This window comes from Nycticebus coucang, chromosome 4 (assembly GCF_027406575.1).
Source record: "Nycticebus coucang isolate mNycCou1 chromosome 4, mNycCou1.pri, whole genome shotgun sequence".
NCBI lineage: Eukaryota > Metazoa > Chordata > Mammalia > Primates > Lorisidae > Nycticebus > Nycticebus coucang.
In genome coordinates, this window is record NC_069783.1 from 85,661,348 (window position 1) to 85,682,181 (window position 20,834).

The following is a 20,834-nucleotide window of genomic DNA, read 5'->3' on the forward strand; positions in this document are numbered from 1 at the left end:
GAATTGATTCAAGTCCTGATAAAATGATTATATGAGTGATGTAAAGCTCTCCCTGTCACCCAGTCTGGGGTGAAGCCTGTATTGCAGCATGTCTGGGCCCTGTTTCTAGCCTTCTCCTGGTCAAAATGATTATTAGTGACTTTAGAAACATAAATGCCATTCTATTGGAATTTATTCTTAGGAACATAATATAGCTACAGTTCATGAAAGATAGATTTTCAATAATCAGGCCCATTAGAAGTGTATATAAAGTCATTTCATGGAAGCCTTCAAGCAAACACCAGGCCAGAAATATTCTTTTCCTTGGAGCCAAGATAGGAAAGGTTCCCCTAATAAACCTCACTGGTAGTGTGGACTAAGAACAGGTCTGATCAAGGGCTCCATCTTCAATACAGGTAATAAGGGCTCTTTGCACAGAATTAAAAAAAACAGTAAGAATCAATCTGTTTTTTAATGTCACCATGCACCACCAATTCTAAATAATGTCAGGGATAAAATACTTCTACTATTCCCCAAATCTATGTGGGTCTAAGTTCAGAAAATTTGCAATTGTATTAACTTCATGTTAAGACATTTTAAAATCACTTATCCTCTCTCTCTCTCTTTTTTTTTTTTGAGATAGAACCTCACTTTGTCACCCTCAGTAGAGTGCACTGGCATCATAGCTCACAGCACCCTCAAACTCTTGGGCTTAAGTGATTCCTCTTGCTTTAGTCTCTGGAGTAGCTGGGACTATAGGCCCACAATGCCCAGCTATTTTTTTTTTTTTTTAATTTTGCTTTCAATCTTACTTTGAAGTTTTTTTTTTTTTTAATTTTCTTTTTTTCTTGCTTTCTTTATTTTTTATTGAGACAGAGTCTTACTTTGTGGCCTTCAATAGAGTACTGTGGAGTCATAGCTTCACCTCCTAGGCTTAAGTGATTCTCTTGCCTCAGCCTCCCAAGTAGATGGGACTACAGGCGCCTGCCAGAATGCCCAGCTTTTTTTCTCTGGGTAGAGACAAGGTCTCAACTCTGGCTCATGCTGGTCTTGAACCTCTAAGCTCAGGCAAGCCACCCACCTCGGCCTCCCAGGGTGCTAGGATTACAGGCGTGAGCCACTATGCCTGGCCTAGCTGTTTTTTTTTTTTTTTTTTCAGAGACAGTATCTTGCTCTTGCTTTGGCTGGTCTCGAACTCCTGAGCTTAAGCAATCCACCCGCCCTGGCCTCTCAGAGTCCTAGGATGACAGGTGTGTGCCAACATGCCCTGCCTAAAATCACTTATCCTTTAATAAACATCGTATTCCATCTACAAGTTAATTCTGAGGACCTTCAGTTATATAGTCAGCCCCTAATACATGTTCCCATCTATATGTCGCCCTTGGTAGAGTGCCGTGGGGCATTACAGCTCACAGCAACCTCCAACTCTTGGGCTTAAACGATTCTCTTGCCTCAGTCTCCCAAGTAGCTGTAACTATAGGCACCTGCCACAATGCCCTTGACTTTGGAATGCTACACTGAAAGTAACCAGATAAGGACAAAGGTGAAGATGCCATTTCAAGTTAAACAAGTCAGTTTTGGCGGGTGATGGATATGTTTTTTTATCTTGATTGGAATGATAGTTTTATGGGTAGTTGCATATGTAAGAATCTATTAAAGTGCACCTTTTAAATATATGAATTACATGTCCATTGTACCTCCAGAAAGCTATCTAGCAAATGCAATGCTGTATGAACAGAGGAACTTGGCTGCAGCATCTTTGAGAAAATTCAGGAGTTTCTACTGACAATATTTTTAATTTGACATTAAATTAATGTAAATTTTTCACTAAAGAAACTAATGGAAACTCAATGTTGAGATTCAAAAAGTGTAAGTAGCACCACATCTGGATAGTATATTCTGATCTGGGCACCATAATTGTGAAATGTCAACACCTAGGGTCTCACTTTTGAGTGTCCAGGAGATAAGATTTGGAGTCATCTTAAGAACTAAATTTACTTGGATTTTTCGGCAATCTGGTTCCTGATAATCAACTTCAAATTGTTGCAAGAGAATGTAATCTTGACTCAATACAATGAGAGAAATTTACTGTTCCCCATCTCCAGGGTCTCAGAGATTCCACTAAATGGTCAAGTTCTATGTAAACCCATATGCTCTATTCTGCTGGGACACTCATGACAAATGACCTTCTTAAGCAGAGCATGCCCTCTGTGGCATAGTTATGACGGGCTGTGGATTCTGTGCAATTTCAAGTATGCGAGTGTAATTCTGCTCCTCTTCTCTCACTAAGAAAGCTTAAGGAAAGGCAGGTGTAAGAGTAAGGAAGATATTATTAATGGATAATCTTGAATCTGCTCTAAGTTATAAATAAATACTGACCTTTCACACCCTTGAGCACTTTAAGATTATTAACAGAGTTTACTAGTAATGTATCCCATAGCAGGTGGGCCCATAGTGGTGTGTTGAGCTGGCCAGCCAGAAGCTGAAAACCGCCTGGACTCTAGGAAGCCCAGGATATAGTTTAAAGAGAGCCCATTCAGTCACCTCAGCTGGCTCTACACCTGTCTTTCCACTTCTTAAGAGGACCACCAGGCCTGGCCTTTGAGCTGTTCCTTGAGCCTGACCACCAGATCTTGCTTGATTGCCCTGTTAGATCCACCTTCCTTTGGCTACAGGGGGCTGCTGCAGGCATATCAGAGGCCACAGGAATGGTGTGAGAATTCCAGAAACCATGTTGTACAAGGAATTGTTCTAGAATTTGGTAATATTTATTTATTTATTTATTTGAAATGAGTATTTTATTTTGTTGCAATGTCTATAAAATTGTTGGTCTTAAGGGAACAAATACACTAAACGCAAAGACGGAAAAAAAATGTAAACTTCACAGAACTAGTAAACGCCAGATGTTAAAAGAGAAGTGTACCCAACTATCCCTTGGCTTTCATCTTTAAGGGAAGAATTACAGTAAAGAACCAAAATAAACCATAAAGGTACCCTGAGCAAGAATGCAGAGCTCAAAACCGAAGATGGATCTAGGGAGCTCTGTCAATATGTTTCTTCATTATCCAGCTGCTGCCTCAGGTCTTTAGGCCCAATAATAATCTGGTCACTGTCCTTTATTTTTTCATCTCTTCTCCCAATAGACATACATGCTCACATTTTTGGGATCCAAGGAAGGAAAGAAAGCTTAATTTTCGGGGTCTAGCAAGGCAGAATAACAGGCGATCTCATTTGATATTTCTTCCTGGTAATCTTCAACATAGAATTCTGATTCTCATCTGTGAATGAACACTTTCAACTCAGAGTGGAATGTTACAAATGAATGGCATTTTATTAGGCACATACTTCTATTGTTGTAGATCAAATAATGACTCAAAGTGTGTTGCTGCCGGGGATGCTATGCCTCCTGGCGCCGCACGAAAGAACCAGGCATGACACAAATTGAAGTGCTAGCTTGCAAGAGGTAGGGTAACCAGAGGTGCAGGACAGCTTATTATTATTTTTTGAGACACAGTCTCACTTTGTGAGAGTGCCAGCCCCTGGTAGAGTGCTGTGGCATCATAGCTTACAGCAACCTCAGACTACTGGACTCAAGTGATTCTCTTGCCTCAGCCTCCCGAATAGCTGGGACTACAGGTGCCCACCACAACATCTGGCTATTCTTACAGACAGGGTCATGATCTAGCTCAGGTTGGTCTCGAACTTAGGCGATCTGACCCGCTTCGGCCTTCCAGGAGTACTAGCATTACAGGCATGAGGCATCGCGCCCCGCCCGGATTTGGGTATATTTAACTTGGATAAAGGAAATGAATGGGAAACAAGGCAGTGGTCTTCAAACCTGACCAGGCTTCTTCCATGGGGCAAGGATCCAGAGGGCCAAATTAGGCTACAGAAATGCATTTTCTGGGGAGGCAAATTCAAACTTAACATGTGAAAGAAGTTTGCAACAATTTGGATTGGCCAACATTGAACTGACTATTCTTAGGGACAATGAACTCTTTTTCACTGAGAGAATTAGAAAATTCATGGTCAGTGATGGGCACAGGAGATTTCTGTTCTTGGATGTTCTTTAGAAGTTTCTTCCTCCAGGTTCTACAATTCTGTAATGCCAAATGACCCTGTTTTCTTATACTTTTGAGATCCTTGTTTAGATTGTCAACTCAAACATGAGTTTACATATTGCCTCCTCCCAGGGAGCTCAGCACTTCCCTGCACATCACTGAACTTGCTTTCATCATCTCTTGGCTTCAGTGGTGGAGATTTCTCTTCCCCACATTGCAGGAGTGTGCGGTTGGGGACCAGAGATACAGGACCACATCAGAATGTACTCCCTCTGGTTCTCAGGTTGTCTTGAAGACCATTCCTGTGTGGCCTGTTCTGTTTGAATGACATATTTAACATGGGGGACTTGTAGCTCTCTAATGGGAACACTGGGAGGCCAGAAACACAGGGTAAGGAGTTTCATCTTCCTCCATCTCTCTCCTTCACTCATGGAATGGGCATGCATTATTCCTCCTCATCGTTTCCAGCATCTCTCTGAGCTGGAGAATACATCTGATGACATTAGTGACATCAGTAACCTTGCAATTCTTACTGCTATAAAACACAGATAACTGGGACATATCATAGCATGTAGATGTCATTCCATGTATATCACTACCATGCTTCTTGTCTCATGATATAGTAGATAATTATAATTCAATGTTCTTTGGGAAGGAGACATTATATTTCAACAGTGAGAAGGAAATGTCACATAAAATGCCCCCTCCCATGACACAGTGCTGATGACCTGTGACTTTTTGGCCAGGGGACCATAAGGAATTTCAACCCATTCCATTGGCCTGGAAGACTTCCTGTGTTCCTCAGATGTCTTCTTCAATGTGTTCAAAGAATACCTTGTTCTCCCTATCATAGTCTTGTTACACTACATGATGACTGCAAGTTCAATACTTTCTCTGGTAATCTATGGCATCCCAGGCCCAACACACATAGGTCATGAAATTTCTCTTGCCTGAATTAAATTGAAGGGCTTATATGCAGAGGGCAGTAGAGTCCCGCACATTTGGGTCACTTGAAATTATCTGCTAAAGCAATAGGTACAGTGGAAGGGGCCTTTGGAATTCCAAGTTCCTCATTTTGAAAAGTGGGAATCTGAAGGCTAGAAAGACAAGGACTGGCCCATTGAGCCAGTAACAGAACCTAGGTCTCCCACTGGTTGGCATGGTGCCCTTTCCACTGTGCCCTGATGTCGGTGCCTCTTTGGCACCCCAACACTGCACACAGGAACCAGCCAGGACATGGATTAGAAGTGCAACGCTTGCAAGAGGTGGACTTCCCATAGGTGCAGGGAAGCCCTGAGTAACCTCTGCTGTGGCCTCTTACTGAAACATTATATAACGGGTGTGGGGGGCCTACATGCTTAATGGTTGCTACGTGCTCTTTTCCCACAGGCTCAACTCCCATCCTGATGCATCACGAATGTTCAAGGTATAACACCTGCTTGCTAACAGCCACCAATCTTATCTCATTAATGCCTGCAGTTGCTTGAGGGCTTGTCTCCCGGGTACAAAACATCTCCATGCCAGCTGGGAGATCATCCCACTCCCAGCAGCCTCCCTCAGAACCAGTGACCACTCCTATAAGCATGGTGTTCTGTCTCCTACACCCCAATCACGTCTTCTCTTTATTTCCAGCCTCATAAATTTTGTGTGCCACACCTGCTTCAAGAGGCAGGAGAAGCTCCATCGCTGCGGCCAGTGCAAGTTTGCCCATTACTGTGACCGCACCTGCCAGAAGGATGCTTGGCTGAACCACAAGAATGAGTGTTCGGCCATCAAGAGATATGGGAAGGTGCCCAATGAGAACATCAGGTCAGACCTGGGCCTGAGGTGGTGCTTGGGATTCCTAAGTGTCAGGTTGGGGTTGGTGGCAGTGACAGCATTTCCAGGTCTAAGGAAGCCAGGCTGACTGCAAATTCAAAAAGAGCCTGAAAGAGACCGGATCTGGTCACTTCTGTTTATGCCCTTCAGTCCACAGCAGGGGTCCCAGACTGTAGCTGCTGGCTGGAGCCAGCCTGCAGACTCCTCCTGTATGGCTCTCCAATGTTTAGTATTTTAAAATTGATCCACCAAGGTTTCAAAATGGGGAAATTTCACTTAAAAAAAAATGAGGATTTTTGGCTTCTTTTGAAAAAAAATCTGAAGATCTGGCAAAAGGAGCCAGAAGTATGGGTGAAGTTATGGTGAAGTTAGGGTGAAGTATGCCCCCTTTCTCACACTTAAGGCTCTGTGTTCTTTAGGTCCCTTCCTGTCTCTTCTTGCTCCCTTTCCTTCCTCAGAGCCCTCTGGCTCCTGCCAGGCCAGGGCCCTCCCCCCGTTGTGGTGGTGGCAGCCTACATCCCTTTGCTTACACTGTTTCCCCACCTTGACCTCCTTCTCCACCTTCTCTCTACCCCAAAATTAAGAATACACATACATTAACTCATGACGTGGACATCCATTATCTTATTTTTTCCCTGAATACCTCTGGAGGTCAACATAGCAGGGAATGTTGTTCCTCCTTTAGGGACAGGGAAGTCAAGTGACTTGCTCAGGGTCATGCAGTAAGGACCAGAAACAGGTCTCTGGCTCCTTATCCAGTGTTCATCCCAGGAAGCCACACTGTTGGGAGATACCCAGGCTGCTGCACCTCTCCACGTCCCCAGACCCCATGAGATCTATCTCCTGCCACGCTTCCACCTTTATTTGGTCTCTAGTTCTTGTTCCCTATGCTCCAACCACCCTAGTCTTCTTGCTGTTTCTCCATCTTGCTGAGCTCGTTCCTTTTTCAGGGCCTTTGTGCTCCCTGCTCTGTCCACCTGAAGTGCTCTCTCTTGTAGAGCCAGCTCCACCTGTCCCTTCCAGTTGCTATCCAAATGCACCTCCTCTTGATACCTCCCCAGGTGACCTCAGCTTCTTCCCCATCCCCTATCATGTCACCCTATTTTATTTTCTGCATAGCACTTAACTACTTAAAATGATCTTGTTTACTGTGTCTCACCTGCTATAAGAAGCATCACGATAAAAGAAATTCTATCTATGTAGTTAAAAATTATTATCTTGGGCCCAACACTGTGTCTGGAATGCATTAGGCAACCAGTAAATGTTTGCCAAATGAATGAATGAATGCGTGCAGCAGTGGCCTGCCTGACGCTGTTCTCTCCGCAGGCTGGCAGCCCGCATCGTGTGGCGGGTGGAGAGAGAGGGCACCGGGCTCACAGAGGGCTGCCTGGTCTCCGTGGATGACTTGCAGAACCACGTGGACCGCTTTGGGGAGGAGGAACAGAAGGAGCTGCGGGTAGACGTGGACACGTTCTTGCAGTACTGGCTGCCCCAGAGCCAGCAGTTCAGCATTCAGTACATCTCGCACATCTTCGGAGTGGTAGGGCCCTGGGTCCCTCCCCTGCCCTCCCTGTCTTCCTCCTCCTTTCTCCTCCTTTATTCCCTCCTCCTCCTTTGGGAGGGTGGGGCCTTGTGGAAGTGAATAGCTCAAAGGGAAAGCCCCATCTGCCCTGGAGGGTGACTTCTATTTCTATAAAGGCCATGTTTCCCCAGGCAGCCAGAGATTCTGGGGATGTCTGCCCTCAATTTATCAGAAGTAGCAGAACCACCTACTGCCCCTTCCATTTAGGGTGAGGCCCTTCAATGACGCAAGTAAGAAAATCCAGAAATTCTAGAAAGCAAGATTCTTCTTAAAGGAGGGGTGTTATCCAATAAGCTGGGTTTGTCCAACTAAGCAATTTCCAGAAGCTGCCAGGCCAGAGTTGGGAGGGGGGGCCAAAAAATAACTGAAAGGGAAAACAGAATCTTAAACAAAGACCTCTCATCTCATGTTGTTTTTCTGGCCTTGTCTACTATGGAATCATTCCTGCTCTATCTGAAATTGGCATTCCACATACAAACTTTTACTTATTTATCATCTTTGGATTATAGATTTGGATGGTAATTTACCTCCTTGATTATCTGTACTTTCTAAATTTTCTCCTCTTCATGTTGAAAATGAAGACTCCTGATCACCTTCCCTTCCTGCCTACCATTCACTTTGGAAATCTTTTCCCAGATCTGCCAGGCAGGATTGATGTGGAGTGGTGGTGGTGGGATAAGGCAGGGAGAGGGGAGTCAGGGCTTAGTAGGGGGAGCACCAGAGCTGGGGGAGGCCACAAGAGTCCAGGAGGTGGGGCCGAGAGCCTGGTGGATCAGGAGGCCCAGGCCCTAGGCTGTGAGGTAGACGTCTCCCATGTGGTAGGTCAGGTCCCTATGTGGTGACAGTGAGCAGGCTAATGAAGAAGGTTGTTTTCATAGCAACAACAGCATGATCATACTCAGTATCTCTCCAGTCTTTCCCCTGTGGAAAGAGAGATTGTGGATGCTCGGTACATCTAAAATCTGCGAGGCCAGCAGGCTAGAGACCCAGGGAAGAGTCCAAAGGCTGTCTGCTGGCAGAATTCCTTCATGGTCAAGGTCTCCAACTGATTGATGAGGCCCACTCACATTATGGAGGGCACTTTGCTTTACTCAAAGGTCACCAATTAAAATTTTTTTTTTTGCAGTTTTTTTTTTTTGGCTGGGGCCAGGTTTGAACCTGCCACCCTCTGGTATATGGGGCCAGTGCCCTACTCCTTTGACTCACAGGTGCTGCCCACCAATTTAAATGTCAATCTCATGCAAAGAATACCTCCACAGAAACACACAGAATAATGTTTGACCAAATATTTGGACACCACAGCCCAGCCATTGTAGCTCATAAAATTAACCATCATGGCTTCCCGTATATTATTCTATGTAATTTTACAATGTGCTTCTACTCTTTTTTTTTTTTTTTTTGAGACAGAGCCTCAAGCTGTCACCCTGGGTAGAGTGCCGTGGCATCACAGCTCACAGTAACCTCCAACTCCTGGGCTCAAGTGAGTCTCCTGCCTCCGCCTCCCAAGTAGCTGGGACTACAGGTGCCTGCTACAACCCCCAGCTATTTTTTTGGTTGCAGCCATCATTGTTGTTTGGCAATGGATTCGAACCCACCACCTCAGGTGTACATGGCTGGCGCCTTAGCCGCTTGAGCCAAAGGTGCTGAGCATACTTCTACTCTTAATTGTTATACTCTATAGCCTTGGGTGAATTGGTGTGTTGGACCAATCTTGGGCATTCTTAAGGGGTCTGGGGACTAGGACCATGGATTAGAACTGAAAGGATCCTTAGAGCTCATCTAATCCAACTTATTAAACCTACAGATGGGTAAACCAGGACTCAGAGAAGTTCAAATACCAATGGTTAGAGCTGAAAAGATTCTTAGAGCTCATCTAGTCCAATTTATAAAACTTACAGATGGGAAAACCAGGACTCAGAGAAGAGATTTGCCCAATGTAAAACAGCCTGTTAGTGGTACTCACAGGCTTAATGTCATGTACTCGCTAAATGTCCAAAGAGAATAAATGGAGAAAGTGACACTCCTCCTCATCCACAACAAATAGCCATGTGAGTGCCTAAATGCATACTGAATTCAGGTGTGTATTTACATAAAAAGTAGAAACTTGTGTGCAGTTGTTAATGTTATTAACATTAGGTTATTTTTATTCATGTGCATTCTTCATACCATGAGAGCAGATATTTGGAATCTGTTTCTATAAAGAATGACTTACTTTTAAGGAAAAGAAAATCAACTGAATGCACATTAGTAATAACCAACTTGATTTGTCTTGCATAGCAGAGATCAGTGTTAAATATGGCACTCATCAGATTTTAAAATTGTGAATAGGGAGTATAAAACTACCCCCCCACACCGACCCAAAATAACTCAGAGGAGATGTTGATGTCAATTTTAATTTATGAAGGGGTTCAGGCAATTAGGTGGTGGTGGTGGGGGGGAGGAAGCAGACACACACACACACAGAGCAGGCGTGAAGAGAGAAACCATGATGGGTGCTGAGGGACACCCATATCAGACCCAGATACAGAAAAAGGAGGAGAATATTTCGTCTTTGGCTCTTTTATAATAAAACCACTAAAACTTGCAAGCTGGCTCGGTGTCCATAGCTCAGTGGTTATGGTGCCAGCCATATACACTGAGGCTGGTGGGTTTGAGCCTGGCCTGGGCCTGCTAAACAATGATAACTACAAAAAAAAAAAAAAAATAGCCAGGTATTGTGGGAGGCGCATCTAGTCCCAGCTACTTGGGAGGCTGAGGCAAGAGAATCCCTTAAGCCCAAGAGTTTGAGGTTGCTGTGAGCTATGATGCCCACTCTACCCAGGGCGACATAGTCAGACTCTGTCTCAAACAAACAAACAAAAACAAAAAAACCTTTGCAAGCTAAGGTTACATTTTTTGCGGATATGGGACTTATCCATGGTACTAATCTCATGAGTCATTTGGAAGTTACCCAGAGAACAGGAGACTAATTGTTTTGTTTCCATACTCTCTAAGGATCTCCAGGGTGAGACTGGGTCTTCTGTCATCTTAAAGTCCTTTAAAACTGCTAGGATGGTGTTCTGTGCCTCCCTAGATTGTGGACTGACCCTTATCTTTTCCTGTGGGTAGATTAACTGCAACGGTTTCACTCTCAGTGATCAGAGAGGCCTGCAGGCAGTGGGCGTGGGCATCTTCCCCAACCTGGGCCTGGTGAACCATGACTGTTGGCCCAACTGCACCGTCATATTTAACAATGGCAAGTGAGTATGTCTTTAATTGGGGGTGTATGATGGGCATGGGGAGACTTTATGGTGTTTTATTTACTTGACTTAAGCCAAAGTCAACCTGTTGAACCTGAACTAGGATGGATTTCAAACATACAGCAAATAGGAAGCTCATTCCAGAATAATCGTGGATGGGAGAAAGGTGTCAAGAAGAATATAAAATAATTCAACATGGATCATTTCTGAGTCTTCGCATGTTTCTTGAGGCTGTCTAGATGTGTAGGATGGTAAGCCTCTAACTACTATTTTAAAGCTTGAAGCCTGGGATTATCTACCTAGCAGTCATTGCAGAATGACATTGACTTAGAAGAGGTAGGGCAGGAGCAAAGTCCAAGCAGCTGTCAGGAGGCACACTCAAAGGGGTTTACCCAAATATAATTTAATGAAGGGACAATTTACAGAAGTGTGGGAAAGGTTTAAGAAAGTGACAAGTAATGGTAAAGCGCCCAAGGTCTAATAATACGTGAAACCATTACCACCCCTATATCTGGAGGGGCAAGGGAAGGAAGCACTGTTCCTGTAGCAGGTGACAGCTGGAGGATGTAGAGGGGGCCGCCCAACATCTTGGCTGAAGCTAATAGCTGAACCTGTCACTATTTAAACCAGCCACTGTTTAAACTGTTTAAACCATGGAGTGGCAGAGAGGAAGCTAGTGACTAAAGACCCCAACCTCTCATTCCTCCCATCTTCTCATCGCCTCCTGGTGGCCAAACTCCAACCAGAAACCAGAGAGCAAAGGAATCAGGGTGAGCAGCCCTCAGAGGTTATCCCTCTGCCCCCAGGAGGGCACAGATCAAGGACATAAGGGCCAAGAATGGATCTTGGGAGTATGGTACAAATGGAGAAAAATCAGCAAGCAGGATGAACCCCTGGTTGTCTGCAGCTCAGGTTGGGGAGATGTGGGGGAATGAGGCTTGAGCAATATTAATTGCTTTGGCTCTTGGAGATGAGCTATCATAACAGATGCAAGTCAAATCTGAGCCATCAGTAACAAGCAAGTTTCCCCTCAAAACTTCCTAGAAGTCAAAGGCAATAGTTTCTGGTTCTCAGTTGAGTACCAAGCATAAGCTTCAAAATAGCAAGGACTTTGATTTCCTTTTTCCTTCCATTTCTGAAATCAGGCTCTTAAGCAATTGTGAAGGTCTCTCAAGATGGGAAAGTTTATTTTGGACCTAGATGATAATCTTTTCTTAGCATTTGTGTTTCCCTTTCTGAGCCTCTTGGGGTCACTGGCCTGGACCTCAAGGAATCCTCTCTAGAGGGCCGTTGTCCAAGCTTAACCTGCTTGCCAGAGGATCAAAGTCAGCCACATATGGGGCAGAGCCTTATAGATGGTCCTTCCCTAAGTAGTGGTGGTCCAGGGCTCTTCTCATCAGTAAATGTAATAACCCCAGAAGCCCAGGAATTCTTTTTTCAGGTCATCTTTGGTGTTTGTTCTGGCTTCCTTGCATCTACTAATGTCTAGTATCCATGTTTTATCCAGGCTTCTTGGCTTTTGTGCAAGAAGTTGGCTGTAAAGGTATTGCCTAGCTGCCTGCCATAGCGGAAAGAACCCTGGACAGGGGGTTAGGGATCACTTCTGAACCCGACCATTTTTACTTACTAACTGTATGACCCAACTAGTCCCTAACCAAAGTTTAAATTCTCTCCAAGACAGACATCCAAGAGGCAACATTTATTTGCCCAGATGCTTGTTAGTGGGATAACAATAACAACATCTGTTAATTTTTTACATATATCATCTCATGACAGACTCATGAAAGGGGAAGCCCAGGAAACAGAAGTAACTTGCTTAAGGCTGACACCCTCTCTTTCCAAATTCAGTGCTCTTTCTACTATACCAGGCTTTATCTTGGCCAGTGAGAGCAACTACAGGGGCTGGGATAAAGGTTGCTGTGATAACCAAAGCTTTGATTGCGTAACTCAGAATGCCGTGTACCCATCCTAGCCACACTGGATGAGCCAATGGTAATGATTTCCATTTGGGTGTCTATTTTGTCTTTCAGTCATGAGGCAGTGAAAGCCATGTTTCACACCCAGATGAGGTGGGTCAGTCCTTCCAAGAATCCCTGCTCCTCTGACCCATCTCCCTCACTTGCTTGGTTTGCTGGGGCCCATCTCCAAGACTCCTTGGCTGCCATTGGTCCGTAATGTCTTTCTGCACCCCAGGGTCTCCTTTTCACTGAATGACATATTGTTAATGCTTTTATATTAACCATTTATTTCTCATCCATACACCATCTGCCTTGTCTTTGCTTTGTTTTCCTTCCTTTCTTCTCCCCATCACTCCTCATGTCCTCTGCTCCTCCCACTTCAAAGCATGAGCCCTTCTAGTCTACACCACCGTAGCGGAAGCCTGCAGTGTCCCCTAAACCTGCTTACCATGAAATGAGGACTGTTGGTGCTACTGACCTACTGAGGAACTGGGTCTGCTTGTAAGCCCTGACTTCTCATCCAGACATGTGAAGAGAGATCATCCTTACTGTGATATTTTGATAAATATTTAGGCATAGTGTTCTGTTTACCACTTATGGCCAATTATGAATTAGTGGTTTAGGTTCAATTTTACTTTTCATGGTTTTTTTTTTTTTTGAGCCAGACTCTCACTATGTCACCCTTGGTAGGGTGTGATGGCATCACAGCTCACAGCAACCTCAAACTCTTGGGCTTAAGCAATTCTCTTGCCTCAGCCTCCCAAGTAGCTGGGACTACAGGCACCTGCCACGATGCCTGGCTATTTTTTGTTGCAGTTGTCTTTTGTTGTTTAGCAGGCCTGGGCCGGTTTGGAACCTGACAGCCTTGGTGTATGTGACTGGTGCCCTAACCACTGTACTACAGGTGCCAAGCCACTTTTTGTGTTTTTTAATGGCAACCCAGTGGACCCTAATGGGTCTTTTTCTTAGGTTGGGCTTGAAGGTCCTCAAAATGGCCTTTGGATTAAGAACAAAATGCTGTGTGGGAGTTTGGGCTTTGGGAAAGTGGCTGGTGTATATGAGCTGTGTTACTGTGCACTGCATGTGATTGTAGCTTGGGTTCCAAATCAGTTGAGCAAAGTCAAGAGGAGAGCATCTTCAGGGTTCTAAGTCTCTTTGGCTCTGCGCTGTTTTGGTGACTTCTGTGAGAAATACTTAAATAACTTGCCTGCTTGTGGCTCCATTAGTTGAACTATAGAACTGCAGAGTGTTGGGGATAGAAAGGGTCAGGGCTCCAGGGCAGGGAAGAGATTTGTCTAAAGAGGCTGGTTAGAGGGAGAGCTAGGGCTAAACCCCTCATCTCCTGACTTCCACGGTGAGATCATCCCATGTTTTCCACCATTCTCTCTCCTCCAAAACCCACAGTTCCAAGTAAGGTAAAATGGGGTGGACATGTGGGTATACGCATTTTTTCATATTTAAGTGACATTAACATTATTTGGCTTTGAAAATTCTCTAAGAATCTCATTGAAATAATCTAAGGTACACTGAGATCATGTAAGAATTGGCATAACCCTGATGGGAAGCAAAGTTATTGGAACCCAATTAGCTCCTGAGTCACTGTAGACTTAGGATGTGTCACTGCAGCCTCTGTAGGGGGCTAGTAGCAGCAGAATTGGTTGCTTATCCCGCAGGGCCAGACACCAGAGATTCATACTCCACATTGTCTCAGGAGTTGTTCACAAGGAGCTATCTAGGATATTTAGTGGAGCCCTAGAGAGCAAGGGCTATGATGCTCTCATTCCCTGTGCATCACAGACCCAGAAGGCAGGTGGGTATGATGTGGGGACTGCGAGTGACACTTGTATTCTAATACTGATGGTCGCCACAGTGCTGTGGGACCTTTGGGGAAGCTGCTTCCCTTTCTTGCATCAACATCATGATTTATGAAATGAGGGTCCCCCCTTAGAGACATGCTAGGGTCTCTAAGAAGAGCTGTGAACAGAATCACCCAGTCTTCCTCTCCTGCTTGACTTTCATCACTTCAGCAATCACTGCTGCTGAAAATGGGGTTGGGGAAGAAAGGACAAAAGGAATAAGAGGTGAGTAGGCTCTTAGCTTTCACCAGGCTCAGCATCTAGATATATCCCACTTTGAGAGAAGGTTTATTATCCTTAAGTGCTCATTTCAGATGTCTGGACATGCATCTCACTGCTATTCAGCAGTGGCTCCCTTGGTCATCATCTTGAGGATGTGGAAGGGGCTGTCATTGACTGGGACCCTTCTGGGGTGCTGGAGTCTCATTCTGCCTTTTGCATGGTGTCTGGGCTTTTCTGGGAGGTAAAATAAATAACCACAGATCTCTGTGCAGATTTTCTTTTTTTTTTTTCTTTTTTTTTTTTGAGACAGAGGCTCAAGCTGTCACCCTGGGTAGAGTGCCGTGGCATAACAGCTCACAGCAACCTCCAACTCCTGGGATCAAGTAACTCTCCTGGCTCAGCCTCCCAAGCAGCTGGGACTACAGGTGCCTGCCACAACGCCCGGCTATTCTTTGGTTGCAGCCGTCATTGTTGTTTGGTGGGCCTGGGCTGGATTTGAACCTACCAGCTCAGGTGTATGTGGCTGGCGCCTTAGCTGCTTGAGCCACAGGCGCCCAGCCTGTGCAGATTTTCTGTCCAGCCCTTTGCATCCTACAACTTGCTGTCTGGGTGATGGTTTCCTCTGGGCTGTGAGGCCCCAGGATCCTGGGGAGATACAGGAGCATGCTTAAGAACCAGCTTGCAGGCCTCATCACTCCTTTTCTGTAGCTCTCTGGCCTTGTGGGGCAGTGTACATGGCTGAGAGGCCCATGGGCTAGCCACCTGTTGGGCTCAGCTGAATGTCCATTCTTCAGTGGGTTTTTCCGTTCTTTAGCCACTTCAGTATCTATTACATGGCAAGGTGCGTAGTAGTGTAGGTAATTAAAAGGTCAGGTCTAGGCAGGAAGGAAATTGAAATGCCAGCTCCTCTTGCTAACCATGTTCTACCAGTAAGCCACGTTTCCTAAGAAGGACAAAAATCAACAATGCCAAGAGCTAACAGAGCCAGCCTTTGTTTATTTGCCTTCACTGATCTCCAGTGGCCATAAGTCTCCTCACATAACATAGGCCTGAGCCATTGGACTGAAGGTTAAGGTAAGAGGGAGCTTAAAGTTGGACATAAGGGGCAGTGCCTGTGGCTCAGTGAGTAGGGCACCGGCCCCATATACTGAGGGTGATGGGTTCAAATCCGGGCCCAGCCAAACTGTAACAAAAAATACCCAGGCGTTGAGGTGGGTGCCTGTGGTCCCAGCTACTCGGGAGGTTGAGGCAAGAAAATCGCCTAAGCGATTGGAGGTTGAGTTGGAGGTTGCTGTAAGCTGTGACACCACAGCGCTCTACCAAGGGCGACAAAGTGAGACTCTGTCTCTAAAAAAAAATTTTAAAAATTAGAAAAATAAAGTTGGACATAAGATTATAGATGACTGAATGTGTGTGTTTCTGAGAGTGGTTCCCAAACTAATCAGAAACAGTTTTTAGTTTTTTTCTTTTTTTTTTTTGTGGTTTTTGGCCGGGGCTAGGTTTGAACCCGCCACCTTCAGCATATGGGACTGGTGCCCTACTCCTTGAGCCACAGGCGCCGCTCTTAGTTTTTTTCTTGTTTAGAGTTTTTGCTCTTAGTTTTTTTCTTGTTTAGAGTTTTTGCTACCTTCCTTTGTTGTAGATAATCAGTAGCTAAATGCTAATTGTAGGCATGGAAGGCGTGTATGGTTTTATGACTGAGGCCAGCCCTCTACTGGGCTTCTAATTCAGAGCAATTAACGAGATGGAGCAGATTTGTTATGATGTTCCATTATAACGGCCAAATTTTCTGGGTAATTCCACTAAAATATGGAATTATCCAGAAAACTGTTCTTTACATCACATCCCCCTTTCGAGGGGAATGGTAGTTTTCTCAGAGTGCTGATAGTCACTGTCCTTGAGACTGGACTTCATGAAACCTTGGAGGGCATGATTCCCATTTTCATAGGCCTTGATTCTACACTCATTTTTTTTTTCACCCTGTTCCAGAATTGAGCTCCGGGCCCTGGGCAAGATCTCAGCAGGAGAGGAGCTGACCGTGTCCTACATTGACTTCCTCAATGTCAGTGAAGAGCGCAGGAAGCAGCTGAAGAAGCAGTATTACTTTGACTGCACGTGTGAGCACTGTCAGAAGAAGCTGAAGGATGACCTCTTCCTGGCCGTGAAAGACAACCCCAAGGTACATGCAGCCCCACTTCTGGGAGCGCTGTCTTCTGCAGGAGCCAGTCTAGGGTGGTTTTGTGCCCCTGTCCAAAGCCTCCCCAGTGAGCAGCCTGTAAACCCTGAGGCGGTGGCATGCAGTGGTGGACAGAGCACTGCAGGTAGGTCCCAGGCGGTGTCTCAGCACTACCACTTGGCAGGTGTTTGGGGAAGTCCCTCCATTTTCTCAATTATAAAATAGGGATGATGGCCCCACTTCAGGAGGTGGTTGTAAAGATTAAGCGAGATGATGTTTGCTGGTCTGGTGAGGTGGCTCATGCCTATAATCCCAGCACTCTGGGAGGCCAAGGCGGGTGGATTGCTTGAGTTTAGGAGTTTGAGACCAGCCTGAGCAAGAGCGAGACTTTGTCTGTACTAAACAGCCAGATATAGTCCCGGTTACTTGGGAGGCTGAGGCAAAAGGATCAATTAAGCCCAAGATTTGGAGGTTGCTGTGACTCTAATGCTACTGCCTAGGGTGACAGAGTGAGACTGTCTCACAAAAATAAAAGATATGTGTGTATATATATATATATATATATGGTGTTTGCTTAAGGGACTCATGTACAAGAACAGACACTCAGCAAAAGGTGATTGCTCCTATTGCTCCTTTAAAGATATTCTTAGTCCCCTGGAAATGGAAGATATAGAGACGGGGGAATGTTTAGATTGGCTAACGTCCTTCACTCCTGGGTCACTGTTGTGGGTGGATGGTGAGTCCATTGAGCAGCAGATGTTGGAAGAGAGCTTGCTTACTGAGGACATGCCAGGAGCTCAGCTGAGTGGGAGGGAGCTGAGCCGCCAGGGGTCAGAGTGGTTGGTGAATGCAATAAGTGAGGAAGGCAAGAATATAAGCAAAAAGCTGAAATCAGAGAAAGTGCTAACTCCTGGGTCCACTCCTGGGATCCCATGCAGGTGCACTGGAGAGGGTCAGGTGACTCAGTGCAGTGTGGGGCATCTCCCTGCTGAGGGAGCCCCAACAAAAGGTCCTAGAAGTTTTGTTGGACGTTGGGGATTGGGGAAGAAGAACTAGGGATAGAAAAGCCCTGGATACTGAGTCAGAGTGGAGAAAAGTATTCAAGCTCCCCCTGCCCTTTCGTTAGGAGGACAGATAAAGAGACTCAGGAGCAAAGGGGCTAGGAATGCAAATATATGAAGAAGGTGACAGCCAGGGGAGCCTGAGTCCTTGACTGTAGCACACCCCTCCCCCAAGAATGCCAGGCACTGGCTGTGCACTTGTGTGGGGAAGCAGCCTTCTCCCTGAGGCCTGAGAGGGAGGCCCTTTGTGATTGCTTATGTTCGGGCCTGAAAAATCTCACACAGGTTTTTTAATGAGGAGCTTCCCCTCTTCAGGGGAGTTTACTGAGCATTTCCGTGTAATGACAGTCCACTTGTGTGCACAGCTATTGGGAAGGCTGAGGCGGGAGGATCACTTGAGCTCAGGAGTTTGAGTCCAGCCTGGGCAACATAGCAAGACCTCATCTCTAAGAAAACACAAATATCCAAATATTAATTTAAATATTTAAATTAACGTCTGCATCCTACATGTGGATAGAAATTTGGCTCTGATTAGAGCAAAGGCTTGTTGCAGTTTGGCTGGGGCTGGGTTTGAACCTGCCACCCTTGGTATATGGGACCAGCACCCTACCCAGTGAGCTCTATTTCTTAAGAGAAAAGAGGCTCGGCACCCGTAGCACAGTGGTTACGGCGCCGGCCACATACACTGAGGGTGGTGGGTTCAAACCTGGCCCAGGCCAACTAAACAATTGCAACAAAAAAATAGTCGGGCATTGTGGCGGGCTTCTGTAGTCCCAGCTACTTGGGAGGCTGAGGCAAGAGAATTGCTTAAGCCCAGAGTTGGAGGTTGCTGTGAGCTGTGACTCCACGGCACTCTACCAAGGACGACATAATGAGACTCTGTCTCAAAATAAATAAATAAATAAAAATAAAAGAGAGAGAGAGAAAAGAATTAAGGGACTAAACAATACCATGGGTATTAGTCTGTTAGGGCCACTCTAATGAAGTCCCATAAACGGGGGGTTTAACCAACAGGGATGTGTCTCACAGTTTTGGAGGGCTGCTTCCTTCGTAGGTCTGGGAGGGAAGGCTCTGACTCAGATCTCTCTCCTGGGCTTATAGATGGCTGCCTTCTCCCTGTGTCTCTTCGCGCTGTCTTCCCTCTGTGCTTGTCCTTTTCTCTTCACATGCCATTCTTTTTATAAGGACACTAGTCATTTGGGATTAGGAACCCACCCTACTCTACTACGATCTCATCTTAACTGATTACTTCTACAACGACCCTATTGCCAAATAGGCCACATTCTAAAGTACTGGGGGTTAGACTTCAAAGGTGCAATTCAACCCCGTAACTCTGTGTATGGTACCATTCGTGTACATTAAAGGAGACACACTCACACACAGACCCACGCACACCCATGCAGGTGCAAGCACAGTTGCTTTCCATATAGAAAGATGTGGGATGGGGGAGCTGTGATCTACAAGTCAACGATACCTGGGGTGGGGAAACTGAAAGTCATCCTTCCCAGGAACCCAAGCAGCTGGGATCCAAGGATTTTTTTTTTTTTTTTTGACCGGGACTGGGTTTGAACCCACCACCTCCGGCATATGGGGCCGGCACCCTACTCCTTTGAGCCACAGGTGCCGCCCCAACCCAAGGATTTTTTATAAGAGCAACCTCCTTGTCACAGAATCAAAGGTTCTGTATTCCAGAAAGTGTATATTGGATATATATGTGTGAGACACCTGGCATAACATTGTAGGTGCTACAGAGATAAATATGCTACTGCACTCACCCTTACTCTGACCTTCAAAAGCTTCAGGATAACATGCCTTGTCTGTGAGGCAGCCAGCTCTCCCTCTTGGAGCCTGGCTCAGAGTATTTACTTCATAACTTGCTCCCACCACCACTTATTCTTTTTATTTTGCTAAGAGGCCAGGCCCTCTTTTCTCTCTTCCAAAATTAAATAAAACAATTACGTATTATTTCTCTGAATCTTTTGATGTTTGCCCGGTAGTTTTCATAGGTAAGTAGGCGATGTGTGGCCTTTAGGTCCTATCCCTTCATTTTAGATATTATTTTCCAGCTGGTAACGATATGCCAATGTCTTCCACTCTGAATTGCAGGGTTGGCATCTTTCCCGATATGAAAGAGGGATGATTTCAGCTTAAGCCTACCTGGATTCAAATGAGAATTTTTTTTATTTTTATATCAAATTAGGTTTAATAACTCACCTTTGAAAACTGAGCAGAGGCTCGGCGCCCATAGTTCAGTGGTTAGGGCGCTGGCCACATACATGGAGGCAGGCGGGTTCGAACCCTAGGCCTGCTAAACAACAATGACAACTGCACCAAAAAATAGCCAGGGCATTGTGGTGGATGCCTGTAGTCCCAGCTACTTGAGAGGCTGAGGCAAGTGAATCGCTTAAGCGCAAGAGTTTGAGGTTGCTGTGAGCTGTGACGTCAGAGCACTCTACTGAGGATGACATAGTGAGACTGTCTCAAAAAACAGAAAAAGTAAAATGAAAAAAGAATGAGCAGAAAAAATTAAGTACAGCATATCTTTTTAAAATCAAATTCATCTTAAGACATAATAAAGGCCATGATAATGTAGTAGTAGGAATAATAGAAAAAGAATTAGGAGGCCTGTGTCTAGTTCTGGCTATGATCCTAAATGTCTGAGCTCAGGTAAATCTTTTCCTTTTGGACCTCAGTTTCCTCATCTGTAAAATGCGAAGCTGAATTATGAACTGTTCCTTCAAGCTGGACTATCTACAATGTCATCACAGTTGTTTTTCTTTCTTTCTTTTCCTTATAATGCTTTATCCCAGCCTTGTTAGCACCCTACCTCAGTACTCCAGCCTTACACCTTTAATTGGCATCAAAATGTTTTCTAGGTCCTT

The 20,834-nt window shown here is 45.3% G+C and overlaps 1 protein-coding gene across 3 annotated transcripts in view; it reads left to right on the forward strand.

The window, feature by feature from the left end:
* The window catches only part of SMYD1 (SET and MYND domain containing 1), a 227,527-nt gene that overhangs the window by 13,939 nt on the left and 192,754 nt on the right, over positions 1-20,834 (forward strand). For 2 of the 3 annotated variants that reach the window (XR_008379513.1, XM_053588092.1), the window contains 5 exons: positions 5,673-5,849; positions 7,185-7,398; positions 10,549-10,679; positions 12,710-12,748; positions 16,705-16,894. Coding sequence is in view for 2 of the 3 variants with exons in the window: in XM_053588092.1 (XP_053444067.1) it covers positions 5,673-5,849; positions 7,185-7,398; positions 10,549-10,679; positions 12,710-12,748; positions 16,705-16,894 (751 nt within the window). In the remaining variant the exon portion in view is untranslated. The remainder of the gene's footprint in view (positions 1-5,672; positions 5,850-7,184; positions 7,399-10,548; positions 10,680-12,709; positions 12,749-16,704; positions 16,895-20,834) is intronic. The other variant, XM_053588093.1, reaches the window with a different exon arrangement.